The 26100-nt window shown below is 37.5% G+C and overlaps 1 protein-coding gene across 4 annotated transcripts in view; it reads right to left on the reverse strand.

Annotated features, from left to right (window-relative positions):
* Positions 1 to 304: 304 nt before the first annotated feature.
* Positions 305 to 26100, reverse strand: part of ZNF674 (zinc finger protein 674) — a 36235-nt gene continuing 10439 nt past the window's right edge. For 3 of the 4 annotated variants that reach the window (XM_064483245.1, XM_064483244.1, XM_064483246.1), the window contains one exon: positions 305 to 1984. In XM_064483245.1, coding sequence (XP_064339315.1) covers positions 486 to 1984 — 1499 coding nt within the window. In that variant the 3' untranslated portion in view covers positions 305 to 485. The remainder of the gene's footprint in view (positions 1985 to 26100) is intronic. The other variant, XM_031445361.2, reaches the window with a different exon arrangement.

A 26100-nucleotide genomic window follows, 5' to 3' on the forward strand; every position in this document is an offset into this window, starting at 1 on the left:
AGTGAACATGTTTTAATGTTATGATTGAGTGCTTGTTTGCAATTTCTGCACCTTTCCCACAAAATGTGTGGTATAGAATATGGAACGTATTTCTCATTTATAACAGTTTTCTAAACTCATTAAATTCTTAGCTTTTCTTCAACATAAATATTCTGATTGGCAATGACATTTAAATTCTTTCTAGTCTTTCCCACATCAATCTATTCACAGTTTTGCCACTTTTGAATTCTCTGATATACAATTCTCCACTCATATGTAAGAATTCTGGGTCAAAATTGTTAAAAAGTATTAAATGCTTCTGGAATTATATTTTTGTTCCTTTTATTAATTAAATGAACATTAAATAGTATATGAAGAGTTTTTGACATTCTTGATATTTATAAGGTTACTCCCCAGGATGGATTATATATATATATATATATACACACACACACACACACATATATACACACACACATATATATGGTATAACTAATGAAATTATCTCACTCTAAAGTATATGAGTAGGTTTTCTCTCCTGTATGACTTTTCTGATGTTTAATGAGAGTTGACTTCCCACTGAAGGCTTTGCCACATTCTCTGCATTCATAAGGTTTCTCTCCTGTATGCGTTCTGTGATGAACAATGAGAGTTGATTTCACACTGAAGGCTTTCCCACATTCACTACACTCATAGGGTTTTTCTCCTGTATGAATTCTCTGATGTTTAATGAGAGTTGACTTCCTACTGAATGCCTTCCTACAGTCACTGCATTCATAGGGTCTCTCTCCGGTATGAATTCTCTGATGTTTAATCAGTGGTGACTTCTCACTGAAGGCTTTCCCGCATTCATCGCATTTATAGGGCTTTTCTCCCGTATGAGTTCTCTGATGTACAATAAGGGTTGACTTCTCACCAAAGGCTTTCCCACATCTTCTGCATTCATAAGGTTTCTCCCCTGTATGAGTTCTGTGATGGACAGAGAGGTGTGATTTCCCACTGAAAGTCTTCCCACATATGCTGCATTCATAGGGTTTCTCACCCGTATGAATTCTCTGATGAACAGAAAGGTGTGATTTTCCCCGGAAGCCTCTTCCACATTTACTGCACTTATAAGGTTTCTCTTTTGTATGAGTTCTCCGATGTTTAACGGATGTGGGTTTCTCATCAAAGGCTTTCCCATGTTCACTGCACTCAGGTTTCCCACCCGTATGAGTCCTCTGATGTTCAAGGCTGGACTTACCACATTTGATACTTTCATAAAATGCTTGTCTAATGTGTGTTTTTTCATGTCTAATGAGGTGATAGGAACTCTTAAAAGCTTTTGCACATTCACCACATACAAATGGTTTCTCTCCTGTGTGAGTTCGCTGATGTTTAATCAGTGTTGACTTCTGGATAAAGGTTTTCCCACATTCACTGCATTCATAGGGCTTCTCCCCTGTATGAGTTCTCTGGTGTGCAATGAGGGTTGACTTCTGGCTGAAGGTTTTTGCACATTCACAGCATTCATAAGGTTTCTCTCCAGTGTGAGTCCTCTGATGTATGACAAGGTTTGCTTTCTGGATAAACACCTTTCCACATTCAGAACACTTAAAGAGTTTCTCCCCAGTTTGAGTTCTTGGACTTTTATTGAGGGCTTGCCTATGGTGGAGGGCTTTTCCATGTTGATTAGGCTCAAAGAATTTCTCCCCAGGTTGAACTTTATCAAGATTAGAATGGAAGCATAATTTCCAATCTGCCTTATCTTCATCACTTTTCTTTCTTACATAGCTTCTATTTTGACTAGGAAAGTTTAAATTATGTTTTGAACACTTTCCCCATGAGTAATATTTAGGGGGTGTTTGTCTTATAAAGTCTGTGCTTGGAATGATCTTTCTGCATGTTCTGAATTCTTGCCCACTTCCATCCTTTGGTGTTTCCTTATCTATGGATGCAGCTTGCCACAGAGGTTTGTCTTGCCTTTCCTTGTGGTTATCTATCTGGTCATCAACTTGCCAGACTTCTGGGGAAAAAATGCAATGAATCATCAAACTTGTAAATATTTCTACTATAATGTTAAGGATAAAATTAATTCATAAATGCCCTGCTGTGAACTCTGATTAATGGGCTGGAGCTGATACAGATGAACCCTCCCTATGCTCTACCATCACCACGTCTCTTGTCTGTAAATACAAAGAAATGCTGGCTCATATTTAACAAAAATAATTTAATACCCAGTCAAGCTTTCAAAACCATGAAAAGAAATTTATTAGATATCAAAAGTGAAGTGGGAATTTAAAGTGATGGGGTGAACAGAGATGGAAGCTTGAGGATTTGCAGGAGGACCCAGACCACAGAGCACAAATGTAGGGGAGACTGGAATGTAATTTGTAGGAACAACAGGGAACATCCAGGTTTGTTAAACAGGAACTAGAAAGACTCCCCACTGGTCAAGGAAATTGGAAAGAAGGATATTATAAGAAATCAAAAGCCTAGTTCTGTAACTCAGTCCAAATGATTATAAGTGTAATACAGAGCTCACAAGCTAAAAAACTGAAAATTGTTATTAATAGGTTCCTAGCAGAGGCAAGTTTTCCAAAAGATATATTCTTATCTTTTTATAGCTGAGGGCTCATAGGATGTCTATGTAATACCAATTCTCACTGAAGAGTTCACAGTAAAAAAAAAAATTAACAACCTCACAAGGAAATGAAACATCATGAGAGAAATTTGGCAGATCCATTAAAGGTACACTCATTCCTAGAACAATAGCCAGTAGAACCATGTGGACTTCAAAATAAATACATTTCATCTATTCAAAGAAATAGGTAAAAACTAGACTATGGGGGGAAAAACCAGGAAAATTATATATAGGCATTATTTTAAAAACTAAATAGAGAGGGTGAACAGTAGACAGAAGTTGAAGTAGTCAAGATAAAGACAGATGTAACAAATTAGATGACAGATCTTGAGAAATCATCCAGAATGTAGCATGAAGAGCTAATGACAGAAATATGGTAATAGAAATAGTGAAACGATAAGTTCCAAAATAGGTTTAATAGAAAATCCAAATGGAAGACCAAGAAAATGGGGGAGGGGCAATATGCCCAGAAACAGATTAACAGAGCCACCCTGAGACTGCTGTACTTAGAAAGTCTAGCTTGCAAGGTTGGCCCTTGGCTGACATCTGGGAATTTGGAGTTCAGGAATGTCCTCACCATTCCCTAACTGATATAAGGCTGCTTGTACAAACAATGTGATTTAAGTGGAACTTTTCCTTTCCTTTTGGGAATCTGGAATTTTGGTATCCGCTAGGCAGAGCTTATGCATGTGATGGCACTGAGTCTCTAAAGGGCTTCCCTGGGCATAAGCATCACAGACATGTTGCTGTGTTTCCACTGCTGGGAGAAGTGTGCCCTGTGTGACCCTAGATGGGAGGGAGAGAGCATAAGGAACCCTGTACGTGGAGTCCGCCAGACTCTGCTAGTGCCTTTCCCCCTTATGACCCAGTTGTATATTCTTACTATGTTGCTGTAATAAATCTTAGCTGTAAATACAACTATAATCCGAGTCCTGGGACTCCTTCTTGAGAATCTCTGAATGCGGTGCTGATCTTGGGGACCCCAGTCCAGGTAATATTTGAAGAGACAATGACTGACAGTTTTCTGGTATAGAAGAAAGGCATGTATCCCACCCTTGAATGTCCAGAGTCCTGAGTGTGGTAAATAAAAGCAAATCTGCACCTAGACACAGTTCTGTGTAACTGCAAGGCTTTAAAGTCAGAGTAAGTATTAAAAGCTGCCATGGGGAAATTTAAAAAATCATTGATAAAAAACCCAATTAGATCAATAATAGATTTCATCAGCAAAAAAAGAAGCCAAAAGATTAAAGACTATTTTCAAAGTCCTGAGAGAAGCTGTCACCTTAGAACTCTATTCTCAGATAAATTATTGCAATGAAATATGACAAAATAAATTATGTTTTTGGACAGGGAATCTGCCACACACAAAGGCTGTTAAGAATAATATTTGGTATTTGAATTACTCAGGAGGAAAATTACCAAAGAGGAAAAAGGCAGGGGGGACGGTAAAGTAAATCCAGCAAAGGCAGGAAAAAAGAGGTAAAGAAAGGAAGAGACAAGGCCAAGATGGCAGAGTAGTAGGACGCTCATAGCTCACCCTCTCCCACAGATACACCAAGACTCACATCCATGGACCCACTCAGCCAACCAGAGCACCTGCGGAACTCCGACAGAACATCGCCCTCTTCAAAAGACAATAGACGCCAAAAATCTGGTAGGAGAAAGGAAAAAAGAGAAAGACGAAAAGGCAAAGCAGAGCGGGACGGGTCCCGCGGGGAGGGAGTGGCAAAGGAGGACTGGCGCTCGCTCGCTGGGTCTCCCCTCTCCCACTGAGAGGCTAGCGGGACGGAGGGGGAGCTTCTGAGGCTCGGATCTGTATGGAGCAGCCCTTGACCAACAGAACTAAGTTAAACGGGCACAGAGGGTCCCTGAGGCACCCAGCCCGAGACCCGAACTGGGAGCTGGGGGCCGGGACAGGCTGCCGGAGCCAGGCGGAGGGCGGAGGACGGGGACGGCTGCAATGAGGAAGCCCCGGGGAACTGCGCACCGTGGATGAGTGCATGCACAGGGCAGAACAACCTGGGCCCTCCATGAAACAGCACGGCTGATGTGCCCTGGGTGGAAGGGTGCATACCTCCATCTCTGAAAACCCACGGAAGGTTTTCGGGGAGGAGAGGCAGTGCTAAGGTGCTGCCGCCATATCCTCCAGCGCTTGGCACCCAGGTGGGGGTGGGGGCAAAACCTGAGTCTGCGCCTGGGGGCTCGGCAGCCTCAAAGGCCAGTGACTTGTTTGCAGCCCGAGTCAGATAGGATCCTTCCGCCCTGGTACCTGGCAAAGTTCTCGCCACCAGGACAAACAAGGAGCTGAGTTTGGACATGGAGCAGGGGTGGGGCTGTTCTACGGTCTTCCCAGGGCCCGCCTGTGGAGCGCCAACCCAGGGCGGAGCTGTGGAGCGACCAGCACCAGGGGACAGTGGGTGGCCCCCTGCCCCAAGGCGGAGCGCGCAGAGGGACGGAGTGACCTGCACCAGGAGATGGCAGGTGGCCCCCCTGCCTTTCCAGCAGGAACGCTGTGCTGGGAGGGGTCGTGATCTGCTTGCTGACAGGCACTGGGAGCAGCACAGACGAGGGCGCCAATGGGGGGCCTCTGGAAACAGCAAGCTGAGTTCATGAAACAGCGAAGACAGAAAGACTTCTCACTGCTGGTGGGAATGCAGATTGGTGCAGCCACTGTGGAAAACACTATGGAGATTCCTCAAAAGACTAGAAATAGACTTACCATATGACCCACGAATCCCATTCCTGGGCTTATATCCAGAAGGAACCCTACTTCAGGATGACACCTGCACCCCAATGTTCATAGCAGCATTATTTACAATAACCAAGACATGGAGACAGTCTAAATGTCCATCAACGGATGACTGGATAAAGAAGCTGTGGTATATTTCTACAATGGAATACTACTCAGCCATAAAAACCGACAACATAACGCCATTTGCAGCAACATGGATGTTCCTGGAGAATGTCATTCTAAGTGAAGTAAGCCAGAAAGAGAAAGAAAAATACCATATGAGGTCACTCATATGAGGAATCTAAAAACAAAACAAAACAAAACATAAATACAAAACAGAAACAGACTCATAGACATAGAATACAAATTTGTGGTTGCCAAGGGGGCGGGGGGTGGGAAGGGACAGACTGGGATTTTAAAATGCAGAACAGATAACCAAGATTATACTGTATAGCACAGGGAAATATAAACAAGATCTTGCGGTAGCTCATAGTGAAAAAAAATGTGACAATGAATATATATATGTTCATGTATAACTGAAAAATTGTGCTGTACACTGGAATTTGACACAACATTGTAAAATGATTATAAATCAATAAAAAATGTTAAAAAAAAAAGAGCACACAATCTCCAGGAGAACACCCACTCCCCCCCTTTTTTTTAAACTGTTTTTACCTGTTGTATTTTCTATTACCTTTTTAATTTTTACTTTTTAAACAATTATATATTCCCCCAGTTTTAATCCCTTTTAAATTTTTCTTTTAAAATATTATTTTAAAAAAATCCACGGCATGTAATTTTTCTCTCTCTTGGTTTTGATCTCCTGTTATTGATTATAAACAGGTTTCAAATACTTTTTCCTCTTTTCTCCTTTTTTAAAGGTTTTTAAGAGACGTCTCAACCCGATTGCTATTCTGCTTCAACTTGCTCTTCAATTATTCATTATACGCTGTTTTCAAACCTTTTTCTCCTCCCCTTTTCCAAAATTCTCTCTTTATCATACCTTTTTTTTAATCTGTTCTATTTTTTATTACCTTTTTAAATTTCTACTTTCTAAACAATTGTATATGCTTCTAGTTTTAACTCCTTTTAAAATTTTTCTTTCTAAACAATTGTATATGCTTCTAGTTTTAATTCCTTTAAAATTTTTCTTTTAAAGTAGTTATATTATTATTTTTTAAAAAATCCACCTGATTTCATTTTCATTTCTTTTGGGTTTGATCTGTTATTGATTATAAATAGGTTTCAAATATCATTTTTTGATATTTTTCCTTTTTTTAAAGGGTTTTTAAAAAGATGTCTCAACTCAAATGCTAGTATGATTCAAATTGCGCTTCTATAATTGATTATATACTGTTTTCAAACTTTTTTCACCCTTCTTTTAAACATCTCTTTCTCTCTCTCTCCTTTTTTTATTTTTTCAGTTTTATTCCTACATAGGCATTAGATAGATAAATAAATAAACTCCTTTAAGGACCACAATAGATAAATGATACTCCATAAGCCACAGTGCCAGAGAGATATGAGCAAGATGAAGAAGCAGAGAAACCATTCCCAATTAAAAGAACAAGAGAAATCCCTTGAAAGAACAATCAATGAAATAGACATCGATAGCCTACTAGATCAAGATTTCAAAAAAGGAGTGATCAAAGTATTGAAGGAACTAAAAGAGATAGTGTTTAGAGATACAAAATATGTCAAAAATGAAATCGAAGCTATAAAGAAGAGCCAAGTAGAATTGGTAAACTCATTGGCTGAGATGAGAATGGATCTAAAGGCTGTGCAAAGCAGACTAGATAATGCAGAGGAACAAATTACTGACCTAGAAGACAGGACAACAGAAAGCACCTCATCAGAACAACTGCAAGATAAACAAATAATAACAAATGAAAGCAACATAAGGGACCTGTGGGATAATATAAAGTGTGCCAATCTTTGCATAATAGGGGTCCCATAAGGGGAAGAAAGATCAAAGGGGATTGAAAAGGGTTTTGAAGAAATCATGACTGAAAACTTCCCAAACTTAAAGAAGGAATCAGATATCCAAGTACAGGAAGTTCAAAGGGTCCCAAACAGGAAGAACCCAAACAGACCCACACCAAGACATATCATAATCAAGATGGCCAGAGTCAAGGAATAAAGAAATGATCCTAAAGGCAGCAAGAGAAAAGCAAAGAGTGAGTTACAAGGGAACACCCATAAGGCTCTCACCTGATTTCTCTACACAAACACTATGGGCCAGAAGGGAGTGGCAAGATATACTCAAAGTCCTGAATGAAAAAAAGATGCAGCCTAGGATACTTTATCCAGCAAGGCTATCCTTTAGGATAGAAGGAGAGATAAAGAATTTCACAGACAAGCGAAAACTAAAAAAGAGTTTAGCAACACTAAACCCATGCTAAAAGAAATATTGAAAGGTCTACTCTAAATAGAAAAGCAGCAGGATGCTACAGAAATGAGAAACTCATAACTGGAAAGGTGGTAACTCATGAATTACAAATAAACACGAAATTGTAAAAGAAGACATCGAAATCATTAAGAGTGGGAGAGGGAAGCAAGAAAATACAGAGTATTTTTTTTCTTTCTTTTTTAAATTTTTTGTTTTCAGTAGGATGGGTTTGAGATATAGTAATGGGCTAATAGACTTACAGAAAAGGGTAACCACAAGCCAGAAACTTACAAGGGAGTCACAAAAACTAAATAAAATCCGTGATAATACAAAGGAAAATTACCAAACCACAAAAGGAAGAAGAAAGGAACAAAGAGGAAATACCAATTCAACTACAAAGATAAGTTCAAAATGGCAATAAACACACATCAATCATTAATTACTGTAAATGTTAATGGACTAAATGCTCCAGTCAAAAGACACAGAGTGGCAGACTGGATAATAAAGCAAGAACCTTCAATATGCTGCATACAAGAGACCCACTTTAGGGAGAAGGACACATATAGATTGAGAGTGAAAGAATGGAAAAGGATATTCCATGCAAATGGAAAAGCCAAAAAATCAGGTGTTGCAGTGCTGATTTCAGACAAAATAGACTTTAAAACAAAGGCCATAAAGAAAGATAAAGAAGGACATTTTATAATGATTAAAGGAGTGATACAAGGTGAGGATATTACACTCTTTAATATATATGCACCCAATATAGGAGCACCTAAGTACATAAAACAATTACTAACAGAGATAAAGGGGGATATTGATGGGAATACAATCATAGTTGGAGATTTTAACACCGCATTAACATCACTAGACACATCTTCCAGACAGAAAATAAATAAGGCAACAGAGAAACTAAATAATAGAATAGAAAAATTAGATTTGGTGGATATTTTCAGAGCATTACACCCCCCAAAAATAGGACATACATTCTTTTCAAGTGCACATGGAACATTTTCTAGGAATGATCATGTACTTGGGCACAAAAGAAACCTAAACAATTTTAAGAAGATAGAAATTATCTCAAGCATCTTTACTGAACACAATGCCATGAAACTAGAAATCAGCAACAGAGAAACAAAGGAGAACAAAAGGAAAGCATGGGGATTAAACAATATGCTATTGAAAAACCAATGGGTCAATGAGGAAATCAAAGCTGAAATTAAAAAATACCTTGAGACAAATGAAAATGAAAGCACAACCACACAAAATTTATGGGACACAGCAAAGGCAGTGCTAAGAGGGTAGTTTATAGCGATACAGGCCTTCCTCAAAAAAGAAGAACAATCTCAAATAAACAATTTGACCCACCAGCTGAAAGAACTAGAAAATGAAGAACAAAAAACTCCAAAAGGCAGCAGAAGGAAGGAAATAATAAAGATCAGGGAGGAAATAATAAAATAGAGATTAAAAAAACCATAGAAAAAATCAATCAAACCAAAAGCTGGTTTTTTGAAAAAGTAAATGAAATTGACAAACCTCTGGCCAAACTCACAAAGAAGAAAAAAGAGAGAGCACAAATTAGCAAAATAAGAAAGGAAAATGGAGAAATTACAACAAATAAAATAGAAATACAGAATATCATATGAGAATATTATGAAAAACTATATGGAACCAAACTGGATAACCTAGAGGAGATGGACAAGTTTCTGGAAACATACTGTCCACCAAAACTGAATCAAGAAGAAACTGACCACTTGAACAAACCGATCACTAGAAATGAAATCAAAATAGCAATAAATAACCTCCCTACAAATAAAAGTCCAGGACCGGACGGCTTCACTGGGGAATTCTACCAAACAAACAAAGAAGAACTCATACCAGTCCTTCTCAAACTCTTCCACAAGACTGAAAAGGAGGGAATACTCCCAAACTCATTCTATGAAGCCAACATCACCCTGATACCAAAACCAGGCAAAGACACTACCAAAAAAGAGAATTATAGGCCAATATCACTGATGAACATAGACGCCAAAATCCTCACCAAAATATTAGCAAATAGAATCCAACAACACATAAAAAAGATTATATATCATGACCAAGTAGGGTTCATCCCAGGGATACAAGGCTGGTTCAACATACGCAAATCAATCAATGTAATACATCACATCAACAAGAGAAAGGACAAAAACCACATGATCATCTCAATAGATGCAGAAAAAGCATTTGATAAAATTCAACACCCACTTATGATAAAAACTCTCACCAAAATGGGTATAGAAGGAACATATCTCAACATAATAAAAGCTATATATGACAAACCTACAGCCAGCATAGTACTCAATGGTGAAAAACTCAAAAGCTTCCCACTAAAATCTGGGACAAGACAAGGATGCCCACTATCACCACTCCTATTCAACATAGTCTTGGAAGTCCTAGCCACAGCAATCAGGCAAGAGAGAAATAAAAGGGATCCAAATTGGAAAAGAAGAGGTAAAAGTGTCACTGTATGCCGATGACAGGTTACTATATATAGAAGACCCTAAAAGGTCCACACAAAAACTACTAGAGCTGATTGAAGAATTCAGCAAGGTAGCAGGTTACAAGATTAACATTCAAAAATCAGTTGCATTTCTTTACACTAATGATGAATCAACAGAAAAAGAAAGTAAAGAAACAATCCCCTTTAAAATAGCACCCAAAGTAATAAAATACCTAGGAATAAATCTAACCAAGGAGGTGAAAGAATTATACACAGAAAATTACAAACCACTGATGAAGGAAATTAAAGAAGACTTAAAAAAATGGAAAGATATCCCATGCTGTTGGATTGGAAGACTCAATATTGTTAAAATGGTCACACTGCCCAAGGCAATCTACAGATTTAATGCAATCCCTATCAAATTACCCAGGACATATTTCACAGAACTAGAACAAACCATAATAAAATTTATATGGAGCCATGAAAGACCTAGAATTGCCAAAGCATTACTGAAGAGAAAGAAAGAGGCTGGAGGAATAACTCTCCCAGACTTCACACAATACTATAGAGCTACAGTCATAAAGACAGCATAGTATTGGTACAAAAACAGACATATAGACCAACGGAACAGAATAGAGAGCCCAGAAATGAACCCACAAACTTTTGGTCAACTAATCTTCAACAAAGGAGGCAAGAATATACAATGGAATAAAGACAGTCTCTTCAGCAAATGGTGTTGGGAAAACTGGACAGCAGCATGTGAAGCAATGAAGCTAGAACACTCCCTTAAACCATACACAAAAATAAACTCAAAATGGATCAAAGACTTAAACATAAGACAAGATACAATAAACCTCCTAGAAGAAAATATAGGCAAAACATCTGACATACATCTCAAAAATGTTCTCCTAGAACAGTCTACCCAAGCAATAGAAATAAAATCAAGAATAAACAAATGGGACCTAATGAAACTTACAAGCTTCTGCACAGCAAAGGAAACCATAACTAAAACAAAAAGACAATCTACGGAATGGGAGAAAATTTTTGCAGATGAAATCAACAAAGGCTTGATCTCTAGAATATATAAGCAGCACATATGACTTAAGAAGAAACAACCAAACAACCCAATCCAAAAATGGGCAGAAGACCTAAACAAGCAATTCTCCAAGGAAGACATACAAATGATCAATAAGCACATGAAAAAATGCTCAATATCACTAATTATCAGAGAAATGCAAATCAAAACTATAATAAGGTATCATCTCACACCAGTCAGCATGGCCATCATTCAAAAATCCACAAATGACAAATGCTGGAGAGGCTGTTGAGAAAGGGGAACCCTCCTACACTGCTGGTGGGAATGCAGGTTGGTGCAGCCACTGTGGAAAACAGTATGGAGATTCCTCAAAAGACTAGAAATAGACTTACCATATGACCCACGAATCCTGCTCCTGGGCATATATCCAGAAGGAACCCTACTTCAGGATGACACCTGCACCCCAATGTTCATAGCAGCATTATTTACAATATCCAAGACATGGAGACAGCCTAAATGTCCATCAACGGATGACTGGATAAAGAAGCTGTGGTATATTTCTACAATGGAATACTACTCAGCCATAAAAACCGACAACATAACGCCATTTGCAGCAACATGGATGTTCCTGGAGAATGTCATTCTAAGTGAAGTAAGCCAGAAAGAGAAAGAAAAATACCATATGAGATTGCTCATATGTGGAATCTAAAAAAAAACAAACAAAAACAAACAAAGCATAAATACAAAACAGAAACAGACTCATAGACATAGAATACAAACTTGTGGTTGTCAAGGGGGCGGAGGGTGGGAAGGGATAGACGGGGATTTCAAAATTGTAGAATAGATAAACAAGATTATACTGTATAGCACAGGGAAATATACACAAGATCTTATGGTAGCTCACAGAGAAAAAAATGTGACAATGAATATATATATGTTCATGTATAACTGAAAAATTGTGCTGTACACTGGAATTTGACACAACATTGTAAAATGATTATAAATCAATAAAAAATGTTAAAAAACCAGAAAAAGCAGGATATATAGAATATATAAAGAAAGAAGAAATACAAATATAGTAATAGCACAATAAATACTAACTCCATGAATTATAGGCCAACCATACTAAATTGTAGTTTTAAAAATCAGCTATATGTTTTCAAAAGACAATTAGAAGAAAATGAGAAATGTTGAAAATAAAATCATGGACAGGGATATACCTGGCACTGAATAACCCAAAGAAAATTGGTAAAACAATGCTTATGTTATCAGTTGCATTTCTTTAGACTAACAGTGAAATAACAGAAAAAGAAAGTAAAGAAACAATCCCCTTTGAAAATCACATAGAAAAATACTTAGGAATAAACTTGACCAAGGAGGTGAAAGGCTTATACGCTGAGAACAACAAAACACTGATTAAGGAAATTAAAGATGATTTAAAGAAATGGGAAGATATCCCATACTCTTTGATTGGAGAATTAATATTGTTAAAATGGCCATACTACCAAAGCAATCTACAGATTGAACATGATCCCTATCAAATCACCTATGACATTTTTCACACAACTAGAACAAATTATCTTAAAAGTAATATGGAATCACAAAAGACCCAGAATTGTCAAATCAATACTGAAGAAAAAGCACAAAGCTGGAGGAATAACCCTCCCAGACTTCAGACAATACTACAGAGCTACAGTAATCAAAACAGTGTGGTACTGGCACAAAATCAGACATATGGATTAATGGAACACAATAGACAGCGCAGAAATAAACCCACACACCTACAGTCAATTAATCTTCAACAAAGGAGGCAAGAATATACAATGGAGAAAAGACAGTCTCTTCAACAAGTGGTGCTGGAAAAGCTGGACAGCTGCATGTAAATCAATGAAATTAGAACACTCCCTCACATCATATGCAAAAATAAACTCAAAATGGAGTAAAGACTTAAACATAAGACAAGATACTATAAACCTCCTGGAAGAAAACACAGGCAGAACACTTTCTGACATAAATCTTAGCAGTGTTCTCTTATGGAAGTCTACCCAGGCAATAGGAATAAAGGCAAAAATAAACAAATGGGGCCTAATTAAACTTCTAAGCTTTTATGCGCAAAGCAAACCATAAACAAAACAAAAAGACAACCTACAGACTGGGAGAAAATAGTTGCAAATGATGCAACAGACAAGGGCTTAATTTCCAGAATATACAAATAGCTCATACAACTTAATAACAAAAAAAAACCCCAAACAACCCAATGCAAAAATGGGCAGAAGACCTAAATGAGCAGTTCTCCAGTGAAGACATACAAATGGCCAATAGGCACATGAAAAAATGCTCAATATCGCTAATTATCAGAGAAATGCAAATCAAAACTACAATGAGGTATCACCTCACACCAGTCAGAATGGCCATCATTCAAAAGTCCACAAACAATAAATGTTGGGGAGGGTGTGGAGAAAAGGGAACCCTTCTACACCGTTGGTGGGAATGTAGTTTGGTGCAGCATTGGAGTATGGAGATTCCTCAAAAAACTAAAAATAGACTTACCGTATGATCCAGCAATCCCACTCCTGGCTATATATCCAGAGGGAACTCTAATTTGAAAACACACATGCACCCCAATGTTCATTGCAGCACTATTTACAATAGCCAAGACATGGAAACCACCTAAATGTCCATTGACAGATGATTGGATAAAGGAGTTGTGGTATATATATACAATGGAATACTACTCAGCCATAAAAAATAAAATAATGCCATATGCAGCAACATGGATGGACCTGGAGACCATCATTCTAAGTGAAGTAAGCCACAAAGAGAAAGAAAAATACCATATAATATTACTTATATCTGTAATCTAAAAGAAAAAAAAGATGACACCAACGAACTTATTTACAAAACAGAAACAGACTCACCCACATAGAAAACAAACTTATGGTTACTGGGGGGAAAAGTAGGAAGGGATAAATTGGGAATTTGAGATTTGCAGATACTAACTATTATATATAAAATAGATAAACAACAAGTTTCTACTGTATAGCACAGGGAACTATATTCAATATCTTGTAGTATCCTATAATGAAAAAGAATATGGGGGGGGAAGGTATAGCTCAAGTGGTAGAGCACATGCTTAGCATGCTCAAGGTCCTGGGTTCAATCCCCAGTACCTCCTCTAAAAATAAGTAAATAAATAAACCTAATTACCAGCCCCCTCCTCAAAAACCCCAAGAAAAAACAAAAAATAAAAAAAAGAAAGAATATGAAAAGGGATATATGTATGTATATGTATGACTGAACTATTATGCTGTACACCAGAAATTAACACAACATTGTAAACTGACTACACTTCAATTAAAAAAAAATCAACAATGCTTATGTTATATAAAACAGAATGACCTGGATGCCAAAAGCAAATAAGGACAAAATATGAGGATATTATAAAGCAATTTCACTTACATAGATGCAAAACTCTTAAATATACAAGGCAAACTGATTCTATTTATGAGTGAAAAAAGGTTATACATCTAGTAATGTTGACAATGTATATACCCTACTATGTATTCTACTTACAGCACAAAGAAGTTCTGCAAATATGTACACGTACAAGAATGGCAAGAAGATATTAGAAACAACCAAATGCCCACCAATAGAGGTATGGATTAATGGACTTCAATACTCAGATACTGGAGTGCTATACAGGAGTTAAAATAAATGAGCTAAATCTAACGTATCAGCATAGGTAAACTCAAAGGGTTTTACAGAAAGCAAGTTGTAGGAAGACCTCTATGGTTCTAGAGCACTAATCTGGTCAATTTGCAAAGAGAAAGCTATATTAATTATAGATGCAAATTTATGTAGTAAAAGTATAAAAACGTGAGTAAGAATGATATTCACCAAATTTGTGACACTGTTTGCTTAGGGAGGGAATGAAGGGAGGGAACAGGACTCAGGAGAGAAAAAGGAAGGCTTCATCTTTATTTGTAAACCTCTATTACTTTTACTAAAAAAAAAAAAAAAAAAAAAAAAGACCACCAAATGACAAATCTTAGCATTTGCTAATTCTGGGAGGTAATTACAAGGGTATTTGTTATGATTATGTTTTTCTATACTTTTGTGCAGTTTTAAGAGAAATGCCTTAAGGCAAGGCTTCAGGAACAGTGGAGGACTTTGGTAAATCCTTTTCCCCATAAAAGCAATGAAAATACTAGCAAAATTAGAAAAATTATCATTTCAGGACTTTGGAAATTAACTAAAGGCATACAACAGATTAAAAAGCATTTATTCCGGAAGAACCAGTGAATTTCATGAAGAACAGCCAAGTAAGTCTGTGGTATTTCACTTGGTGCTACTCACCCCTTTTCCATCTCCACCCCAAAACCCTGGCTCCCCAACCCTGTGGTCCAGGAGCAGTGAAAACTGGCATCCTCACAGCAACCCAAAGGCGCTCTACCAAAAGCCCCATCTCCAGAGTGCTGTCACTACTTGGCCTAACTTGGAGTTCAGTCCAAGAGAGAAGGGACAGTACAAGGTAACTCCAATCCACATGAAGAAAATAAAGAGCACCAGGAAAGATAATGTGCAGCGAAGTGTTAACATAGCAGGCCCGGCCCCTGGCTGAGGTTTGGGAATGTGGATTTTGGAATGTTCCCTGTGTTGATAAGACTATTTTTGCCTGCCTGGGGCACTGAGCACCTGATTTTCTTCTGGGAGTCTAGATGCCTGACCATTAGAGGCTGATGATTTTCTGGCATGATGTGCCCGTTCTTAGTGGGTCAGTTTGGAATCTCCAACAAACAAAGGGCTTTCTAAAAAGCGCTGCTTGCCACTTGGACTTGAACTGCAGCTGTCTAGCCCTGCAGCATCTTGGCTTTGCATGAGAAAGGAGCAACTGTCCCTGCGGGGATTTGTCTCCTACCAAGTGCCCAGCGGTCCTCGTGAAAATGAAGCCCTATTCAGGCACATGAAGAAATGTCAGAAAGCATGAAATATAGGGGGGAAAATCTTATAAGCTTACAGAGAGGAAAAAAAAATGATTCCAAGTATCAGTAATCAGAACAGCCACAGAGTTCTCAAAAGGAAAATCAAAATCAAAAGACAAGGCAGTAATGCCTTAAAAGTCGAAGGGAAAGAAATGCACATCCTAGAACTCTATCCCAAGCTCAAGTCTCCATCTAGGATGAGAATATAACAAACACTTCCGGATATTCAAAAATCTCAAAAAATTTACGTACGTTCTTTCTTACCAAAGTACTGGAAGAAGGTGCTCCAGTGAAATGTGGAAGAAGGCATGGCATAAAGCAAACGGGGAATCCAACAATGCAGGAAGTGGAGGGGATCCCCAGAATAATGGTGAAGAGAGATGTCAGGATGGTGGCTGCACAACCAGAAATGGGGACAATCCACCCAGAAGGGAGTGGTCAGAGGGCTCCAGACAAACTCAGGGGTATGACACTGATGGTGATACCAGGTAGGACCCTGCTGGCTACCCACTCCATCTCCTGCCTCTTATTTACATACAAGCTGAAGTCTCGTAGGCCTCCCTGAGTCATAAAAGAGCAGGCCCAAGCAGTTAATCTCATGAACTGTTACCTAGGCTGTTGCCCCCAGGATCATACCCTGGCCCCTCCCTTGAATAGAAACCAATTACTCTTATCTAAGTCTCAGGAGGTAGCTGCAAAAAGAAGAAACAAGAACTGGTCAGAACCAACTAGGCCCAAGATGGTGGAGGATTTGACTTCCAGTGGACCTTGAACCTCATTATACGCTCACTGTAATATATTAACATGCTAAGTGACACACACACCAGCTCCATGACAGTTATCAATTGCCATGACAACAACCGGAAAAGCCCATACAAGGATGGTAAAAAAGGCGACTGGCTCCAGCACACCCAGAAGGAGGACATGTTGGCACAAGCTTCCAATAAAAGTCCACATGGCCCGACCTGGAGCTGAAGCTGTCTCGACTGTCCTGTCTTGGCTGACAGCTCCCTGCTTGAGTGTTTCCTTCCCTTTTTTTTCAGATATATACCCAGGAGTGGAATTGCTGGATCATATGGTAGTTCTGTTTTTAACTTTTTGAGGACTTTTTTTTCCTTCTCCTCTTTTTGAGCAATAAAGCAGCTTTTCACTTTGTCCCTCTGCTTCTGCTGCAAATTCTTTCACAGTGGGCAGCCATTTAAGGGCTTCCTAATTTAAGGGTTTCACTACCTGCTAACAATGGAACACTTGATAGCTCTGGAAGCCTTCAGAGTCACTCGAGACCACTGGTCATGGAGTGTTTCAGTTGAACTGGTGATAAGTATGTAGAGAGAGAAGCAAATGAAAGAAACAAGACAATTATTCACCAAAGGAAACTAAAAGTTACGCAGAAAAGGTAAATTAATCATAGATCACTACCTGGCTAAGCTATCTATAGTGTTCATATAGTCATTATGCTGTAACAACAGTACTGATGGAAACCAAATTTATTGACAATATGGAAGAACAAGAAGTCTTTGAGTTCCAAAGAAGACATACAGATGGTCGACAGGCATATGAAAAGATGCTCAGCATCACTAACCATCAGGGAAATGTAAATCAAAATCGCAATGAAATATCACCCTGTATCTGTCAGAATGACTGTTATCAAAAAGAACACAAATAACAAATGTTGGTGAGGATGTGGAACAAAGGGGACCCTCATACACTATTGGTGGGAATGTAGTTTGGTGCAGCCACTATGGAAAACAGTATGGACGTTCCTCAAAAAGTTAAAAACAGAACTACCATATGATCCAGCAATTCCACTCCTGGGTATATATCTGAAGAAAACAAAATACTAGTTCAAAATGATACATGTACTCCAATGTTAATTATTTACAATAGCTAAGATATGGAAGCAACCTGACTGTCCATCAATAGATGAATGGATAAAAAAGATGTGATACACACAGACACACAGACACACACACACGTATATACACACATATACATGCAATGGAATATTACTCAGCCATAAAAAAGAATGAAATGTTGCCATTTGCAGGAACATGAATGGATCTGGAGGGCATTAATGCTTAGTGAAGTAAGTTAGACAGAGGAAGACAAATACTGTATGTTTTCATTTATATGTGGACTCTAAAAAATAAAACAAATAAATGGATATGACAAAACAGAAACAGACTCACAGATAACTGAGAACAATCTAGTGGTTACCAATTGAGAGAGGGAAGGGAGAGGGGCAAGATAGGAGAAGGAGATTAAAAGTTAAAAACTACTAGGTATTAAGATATAAGGATGTAATGTATAGGGAATATAGCCAATATTTTATAATAACTTTAAATGGAGTATAATCTATAAAAATATCATATCACTATGCTGAACACCTGAAACTAAGACAATATTGCAAATCAACTTAATAAAAAAGAAAAAAATTGATATTCAAAAAAGAAGTCTTTGTGTGTGTGTGTGTACATGTATGTGAGTGGCAAAAACAACAAAGTGAGCTACATCTTAAGCTTCCATGGCAGAAAATTTTAAATAATTTTTGTGAGACATATATAAATTATAAAGAATAGAGATACCAAAAAATTTTGTGTATCCACCACTCATTAAAAAACAAATTATTTTTACCTTTGAAGTTCTTCATATGCCCATTTCACTATCTTTCTTCCCAGATAATCACTATCCTGAATTTTATATTTGTCATTCCCTGATTGCTTCTTGGCCTTTTGGCTAAGACCAAGTAGTGTCATGCCCTTGATAGTCATTATAGTTTTACCACATTTATTTTATTCTTTAAACCTCAAGCATGATTTAATTTGATAAAAATGAAACTTTATTTTTAAATCAAGAGAATGCTGCCTTAGGTTAGTAAATTTGAAATCTCAAATGATACCTAATTGTCTAATAAAAAAAATGACCAGAATTGAAAGAAGATACAGAAAAAAAAATGAATAAATCAGTAATTACTAAAAAAAACAATAAAATTCACTCTGTAATCAAAAGTCTTTCCCTAAAAAAGGGCATCCTATCCAGATGTTGTTGTAGATGATTGCTATCAAACTCTCAAGCACAGGTATCCCTCAGTCAATACAGTTTCAGAAACTAGAAACAAGCAATTCTCCAAGGAGGACATACAAATTATCAATAGGCACATTAAAAAAATGCACATTAAAAAATGCTCAATATTACTAATTATCAGAGAAATGCAAATCAAAACTACAATGAGGTATCACCTCACACCAGTCACAATGGCCATCATTCAAAAATCTACAAATGACAAATGATGGAGAGGCTGTGGAGAAAAGGGAACCCTCCTATACTGCTGGTGGGAATGCAGGTTGGTGCAGCCACTGTGGAAAACAGTATGGAGATTCCTCAAAAGACTAGGAATAGACTTACCATATGACCCACGAATCCCGCTCCTGGGCATATATCCAGAAGGAACCCTACTTCAAATAGACACCTGCACCTCAATGTTCACAGCAGCACTATTTACAATAGCCAAGACATGGAAACAGCCTAAATGTCCATTGACAGATGACTGGATAAAGAAGCTGTGGTATATTTATACAATGGAATACTACTCAGCCACAAAACCCACAACATAACGCCATTTGCAGCAGCATGGATGCTCCTGGAGAATGTCATTCTAAGTGAAGTAAACCAGAAAGAGAAAGAAAAATAACATATGAGATCACTCATATGTGGAATCTAAACAAAAAAAAGAACATAAATACAAAACAGAAACAGACTCATAGACATAGAATACAAACTTGTGGTTGCTAGGGGGGCGGGGGGTGGGAAGGGACAGACTGGGAGTTCGAAATTTGTAGATACTGACAGGTATATATAGAATAGATAAACAAGACTATACTGTATAGCACAGGGAAATATATACAAGATCTTGTGGCAGCTCATGGTGAAAAAAAATGTGACAATGAATATATGTATGTTCATATATAACTGAAAAATTGTGCTCTACACTGGAAATTGACACAACATTGTAAACTGACTATAACTCAATAAAAAACAATTAAGAAAAAAAGAAACTAGAAAAAAAGGGAAAAGTACCCATTACTTTTCTGCAGCTAGTATAATCTTAGATACCAGAATAAGAGGCTAGTACAAGAAAAGAAAATCTAAGATTTCTGTCACTTCTGAACATTAATGGAAAACTCTTAAAATTAAATATGAGTAAACTGAATTCAATTAATTTAAAAATGCTTTACAATTAAGTATAGAGTCTAGTGTGGGAATGCAAGAATAGTTCAACATCAGAAAATTTATTAATATAATCCACCACATTAACAGATTAAAGGAGAAAAAATTATCTTCTCAACAGATGCAGAAAATAAGCATTCGAGAAAATACAACACACATTCATGATTTTTTAAAAAAGAGTCTTGGTGAACCATGGATATAAAAGGAGCTTTTGATGAAAGGTATCTTTCAAAAAACACTGAGTGAATGCTATATAAATGTCAATGGTTACACCAATCTGTTATTGATGTCGTTAATAGCTCGTAGGATTCTCCTTATCTCTTTGGACTCTGGTCTTCAAACAGGAATTTTAGGCTTAGTTTATCTATACAGGAAATATACTTAATGGTGAAAGTTCTCTCCCTGTGCCTCAGTTTCTCATATACAAAATGAGAATAACAACCAGTCTACTTTACAGGGTCATTCGAGGATTAAATTCTGTAATGTGTACAAAGCACACAGAACGCTGCATTTGTGGCACCCAGCAAGCACTCACACATTGCCTATCAGTACATCACTATCATTGTCCTCATCATTATTTTCATTAAAATCAGAAACAAACAAGGAATTCACTATCACTGCATCTATTAAACACTGTGCCACAGGACTTGACTAACAGGATGGGAGAAGAAAAAGAAATAAAATGTGTAATTGGAAAGGAAAAGACAAAATGGTTTTTATGAAGATATTGTTTACAGAGAAGACCCAAGAGAATCTAAAAACTTAGTATTAATAAAAGCATTCAGATAGGTTTCTGTATACAAGCTGAATATATAAATACCACTGCATTGTCATACACTAGTATTAACCAACTAGAAAACATAATTGGAATAAGTCATACTGTATAGCACAAGGAACTATATTCAATATCTTGTAGTAACTTATAATGAAAAAGAATATGAAAAGGAATATATGTATGTAGATGCATGACTGAAACATGATGCTATACACCAGAAATTGACACAACATTGTAAACTGACTATACTTCAATAAAAAAGAAACCCAGCAGCAATAACCAAGACTAAGAAAAGATATTGACTGCAAACAAAACTGGAATGTAGGCTATATAAAGAATTCATATAAATCAAAGACAAACACCCCAACAAAAAACATGAATAAAGGCAAGCTATAGAAGAGGAAATTCAAATAGTCAACATCATATGAAATGATAAATACCTTTACTAGTAATCAGGGAAATGAAAATTACAATAAGATGCTAATTCACACTTACCTGATAACCAAAATATAAAGAGTATGCCCATACTAGAATTCTACAGAGAGAGAGAGAGAGCAGTGGCATCACTCGAGAAAGTTCTACTGGGCAGCTGCTTTAAATCATGCATGGTCTCTACCATCAGTATGGCTGCAAGTGGCTACAGAGCTTTGTATTTTTACATTGATGCTTCCTTTTCAAAACCTGAAGTTTCAGATATTTCAGAAGCTACATCTGCCCACCCAGCTGCAATCCATGATCTTAGGGAATTGGTTTAATACATGAAAACCCATGTAATAGCATGGTGACAATAATACTGTATTGCATGCTTGAAAGTTACTAAAAGTGTGGATCTTAAAAGTTCTCACCACAAGAAAATAAAACATTAAAAAAAAGCCTCTTTTATTTTTTTGCAAAGGCTGGTAATAAAACACTATCAGGTGCTTCCTCAGTCCAGAGACCTTTGCAGGACTTAAAAGGAGCATGTCAAAACCACTTAATGTCCCTCAGCAGTAACAGACACCTTAAAAGTATGAGTATTAAGGTTGAAGAAGCAGAGGGAGAAACTTTCTTCAGGGAGAGCTGTTGGAAAGCTGTGGCATTTTCTGTCTCCATCAATGGGGGAGGAAGGAGTATATTGGCCTTACCCTTGATCTAGTAAGAAGAACTTCAAGGAGACAACTTGCTTCATATATGTCAACTAGAGTTTTGGGGACTCAGAGGACTTGGCATCTGATTTGCACATAAAAAACGCTACAGGTGACAGGCAGGCTGTGGCCACAGAGAAGAGGGCTACAGGAAGCAGACAGATCAAGGTGCAGGTCCACCACACAAACACACACTTCATAAGCCAGATGTAGACCCTCGGGATAGGAACAGGTTACTTTGGAAAGAGGGCTTTCTGCTAGATCAAGGTGACTTCACCAAAAAGAGATTGGAGGTATACCATGGTACTGCAGGGTGAGGGTGGGGAGATTTATTAGCTAACTTGCTGGAAAAGAGACACTGCTTCTAATGAGGAAACTGTAGTCAAGGCCCCTAGGTGGGGCATCTCCAAGGAAACCGTAATTGTGCCAAGGACAGGAAGAATTGGTCTTTGGAATCTGCCACATGCAGAGGGCATCAATATCAGATTACACCCTTATTGGGTAGAGCAAATTATTTTTGTCCTTTGTATCTCTTTCCTTCCTCACTTGCTTTGCTCCAGGAGCCAGAGATCGTCTGGTTGTTGAGTGGGGAAGTGAAGGGGAATAAAGAGAGAAAAAGCTGAGCAAGCTTCCTTTGCCACTGAAAACTTCCAGCCTGAAGCGCTGAAGCAGGCGTTAGCTAGGAGAGGGATTTCCCTTTAAATGAAGTTCATAGTTTTGACTTCTATGTATGATTAGACTTTTTTTTAACTAAAATGAGACTAAAACAGATCCTAAGAAATTAAAAGGATAATAAGGAAATATTATGATCAATTTTATGCCAAGAAATTCAACACCTTAGGTGAAACAGACAAATTCCTTGAAAGACCAAAGTTTGTTCATGAGGATATAATCTGAATAAACCACTATCTATTAAAGAAATTGACATTATCATTTAATGCCTTCCCACAAAGAAAACTCCAGGCCCAGATGACATCACTGAGGAATTCTATCAAACATGTAAGGAAGAAATAATACCAATTCTATACGAATTCTTCCAAAGAACTAAGGAGGGGTGGGAATGCTTCCCAACTCATGCTATGACTTTACTATCTCGATTGTGGTGATGGGTTCTTGGGTGTATACATGTCAAAATTTATCAAATTATGCACTCTGAATACATGCAGTTTCTGGTGTGTCAATTACAGCACAATACAGAGGCTAAAACCGCTGAATCAGTACTCAGAGACAGTCATAAGCATTCACAATGCTTACGTTAGAAAGGGAAGCTATCAAATTAATGATCTAAGCTTCCACCTTATGAAACTAGGAAAAGAGAAAATTAAATTCAAACTAGCAGAAGGACAGAAATAATAAAGATAAAAGCAAGAGTGCATGAAATCAAGGTTTCCATTTCTGGCCACAGTGGAGTATGTCTACTTCAGCCCCTCTCTCCTACTGATTATTGCAACTAAAAACTCTGGATAAGCTACGTAAAGCAACTACTTAGAACTCTGACAAGTAAACAGAAGCAGGCAGGCCCTGCAAGGTGAGTCAAAAAGTGGAGAAGCAGCTCATATACCAGTGAGTTTCTTTTTTGGCTGCACTCTTTTTTTTTGTACTTCTTTTATTTTTTTTATTGTAGTCGACTTACAATGTTGTGTTAATTTCTGGTGTACAGCATAGTGATTCATTTATATATACACACACACACACATATATATTCCTTTTCATATTCTTTTTCATTATAGACCATTCTAAGGTATTGAATATGGTTCCCTGTGCTATACAGTAGGACCTTGTTTATCTGTTTTATATATAGTAGTACCTGCAAATTCTGAAACTCCCAATTTATCTCTCCTCACTCACTTTCCCCCCTGGTAACCATAAGTTTGTATTCTAGGTCTGTGTCCCCGCTCTTTTTTCCACAAGACTCTGTCCCAGTGGCATACGAACCTGCACAAGTCCTGAGCTCATCCAAGGGCCATGTGTGTGAGAGAAAGCAAAGCCTCATGCCAAAGTTTTAAGAACAGAACTAAACTGAGATCTGAACCATAGCTCAAGTCTGAGACTGACATCTGAGTGACAAATGCACGAGACAAACCTGAAGCAGGACAGCAAAGGCTTTGCTGCACAAGTAAAACTTTAACTATCACTCAAGCCTCAAAGTCTCAAACTAACCCCCAAATGGTGCAAAGACAACACGGATGCAAATGAGCGTAACAAAAGCTTTGAACACTGAACAGGTTCGAATCCACAACCACAGGAGGCAAGACAAAACGAGTGGTCTGACTCTAACTAGGTTTATTATATGATAAACAAAGATTAGAAATACCAAAACAATCACCACTATCTAGGATAGAATCCAAAATCATTCAATGTAACAAATAACTAGCAAAATGTGACCAATTCTCAAGGGAAAAGGTGATGAACAGATGCCAGATGCTGGAAATACCAAAGAGAGTTAAGCAGCTGTTATAACTAAGCTCTGAGGTAAAGGCAAACACGCTTCAAGTGAATGGATAAGTAGAAGTTCTCAACAGAGACACAGAAACTATAAAAAAAAAAAGGAAATTTTAGAACTAAAAAAGACAATATCTGAAATTAAAAAACCAAAAAACAAAGCCAACACACGGGATGAACTTAACAGCAGAATGGACATGACAAGGGCAAGAGTCAATGAACTTGGAGTTAAACTGACAGAAATGATCCAACCTGCCCACTTAAAGAATAGAAGAAAAAAAAAAGACTGGGAAAAATAAAAGAAAGAAAAAACAGCATCAGGGAATCTGTGGGACAATATCAAAAGGTCCAACATTCATGCTATTGGCATCTTCACAGGAAAAGAAACTAATGCAGAAAAAAAGATCTGAAGAAATAATGGCCAAAAGAGCTCCCAAATTTGGAGAAAGACATAAATTTACAGATATAAGAAGCTCAGCACACCAAAAGCAATATAAATGCAAAGAAACACCCAGAAATATTATCATCAAATATCTGGAAAGTAAAGACAACATCTTGAATGCAGTCACGGGCAAAAAAAAGCACAGTGCAAATAACTGTGAGGTTCTCATCAGAAGCAATGGAGGCCAGAAGCTAATGGAACATCTTAAAAATACTAAAGGAAAAGAAATGTCAACCCAGAATTCTTCACCAAAGCAAAAATATTCTTTGGAATGAAGACAAAATTAACAAATTCTCAGGAGAAGACAAACTAAGAGATCTTATCACTGGCAGACCTGTTCTAAGAGAAATGACATGGGATCTTCTTCAGGGTGAACGGAAATCATATCAGAGGGAAACATGGAACTTCAAGGGAGAAATAAAGAGCAACAGAAATGGTAAAATATCTGGGTAAATATAGACTAGTTTTCTCCTTTTGAACTCTTTAAGATATGTATGTCTGTTGAAAGCAAAAATTATAACGTTGGGGCGGGGTTAACATGTATGTAGATATAATACATTTGAAAGCTGTAACATAAAGGAGGGAAGGGAAGGGACCCATATTGCTGTAAACCTTCTACATATGACTTGAAGTGTTAAAAGATAACTACAGTGAAAGGTTAAGTATGTATATCTTAATCTCTAGAACAACCAGTAGATTAAAAACAATAACAAACACAGGAGATGTTGATAAAAAGCAAACAGCTATGTTTAAAATGAAATATTTAAATTGCAGTTGCATTCCGTATGCAAGACCTATGCATTCAAAACTACCAAATATTACTGAGATAAGTCTGTATAGACCTAAATAAATTGAGAGATGCACTATGTTAATG

The sequence above is a fragment of the Camelus dromedarius genome, chromosome X (genome assembly GCF_036321535.1).
Source record: "Camelus dromedarius isolate mCamDro1 chromosome X, mCamDro1.pat, whole genome shotgun sequence".
Lineage (NCBI taxonomy): Eukaryota > Metazoa > Chordata > Mammalia > Artiodactyla > Camelidae > Camelus > Camelus dromedarius.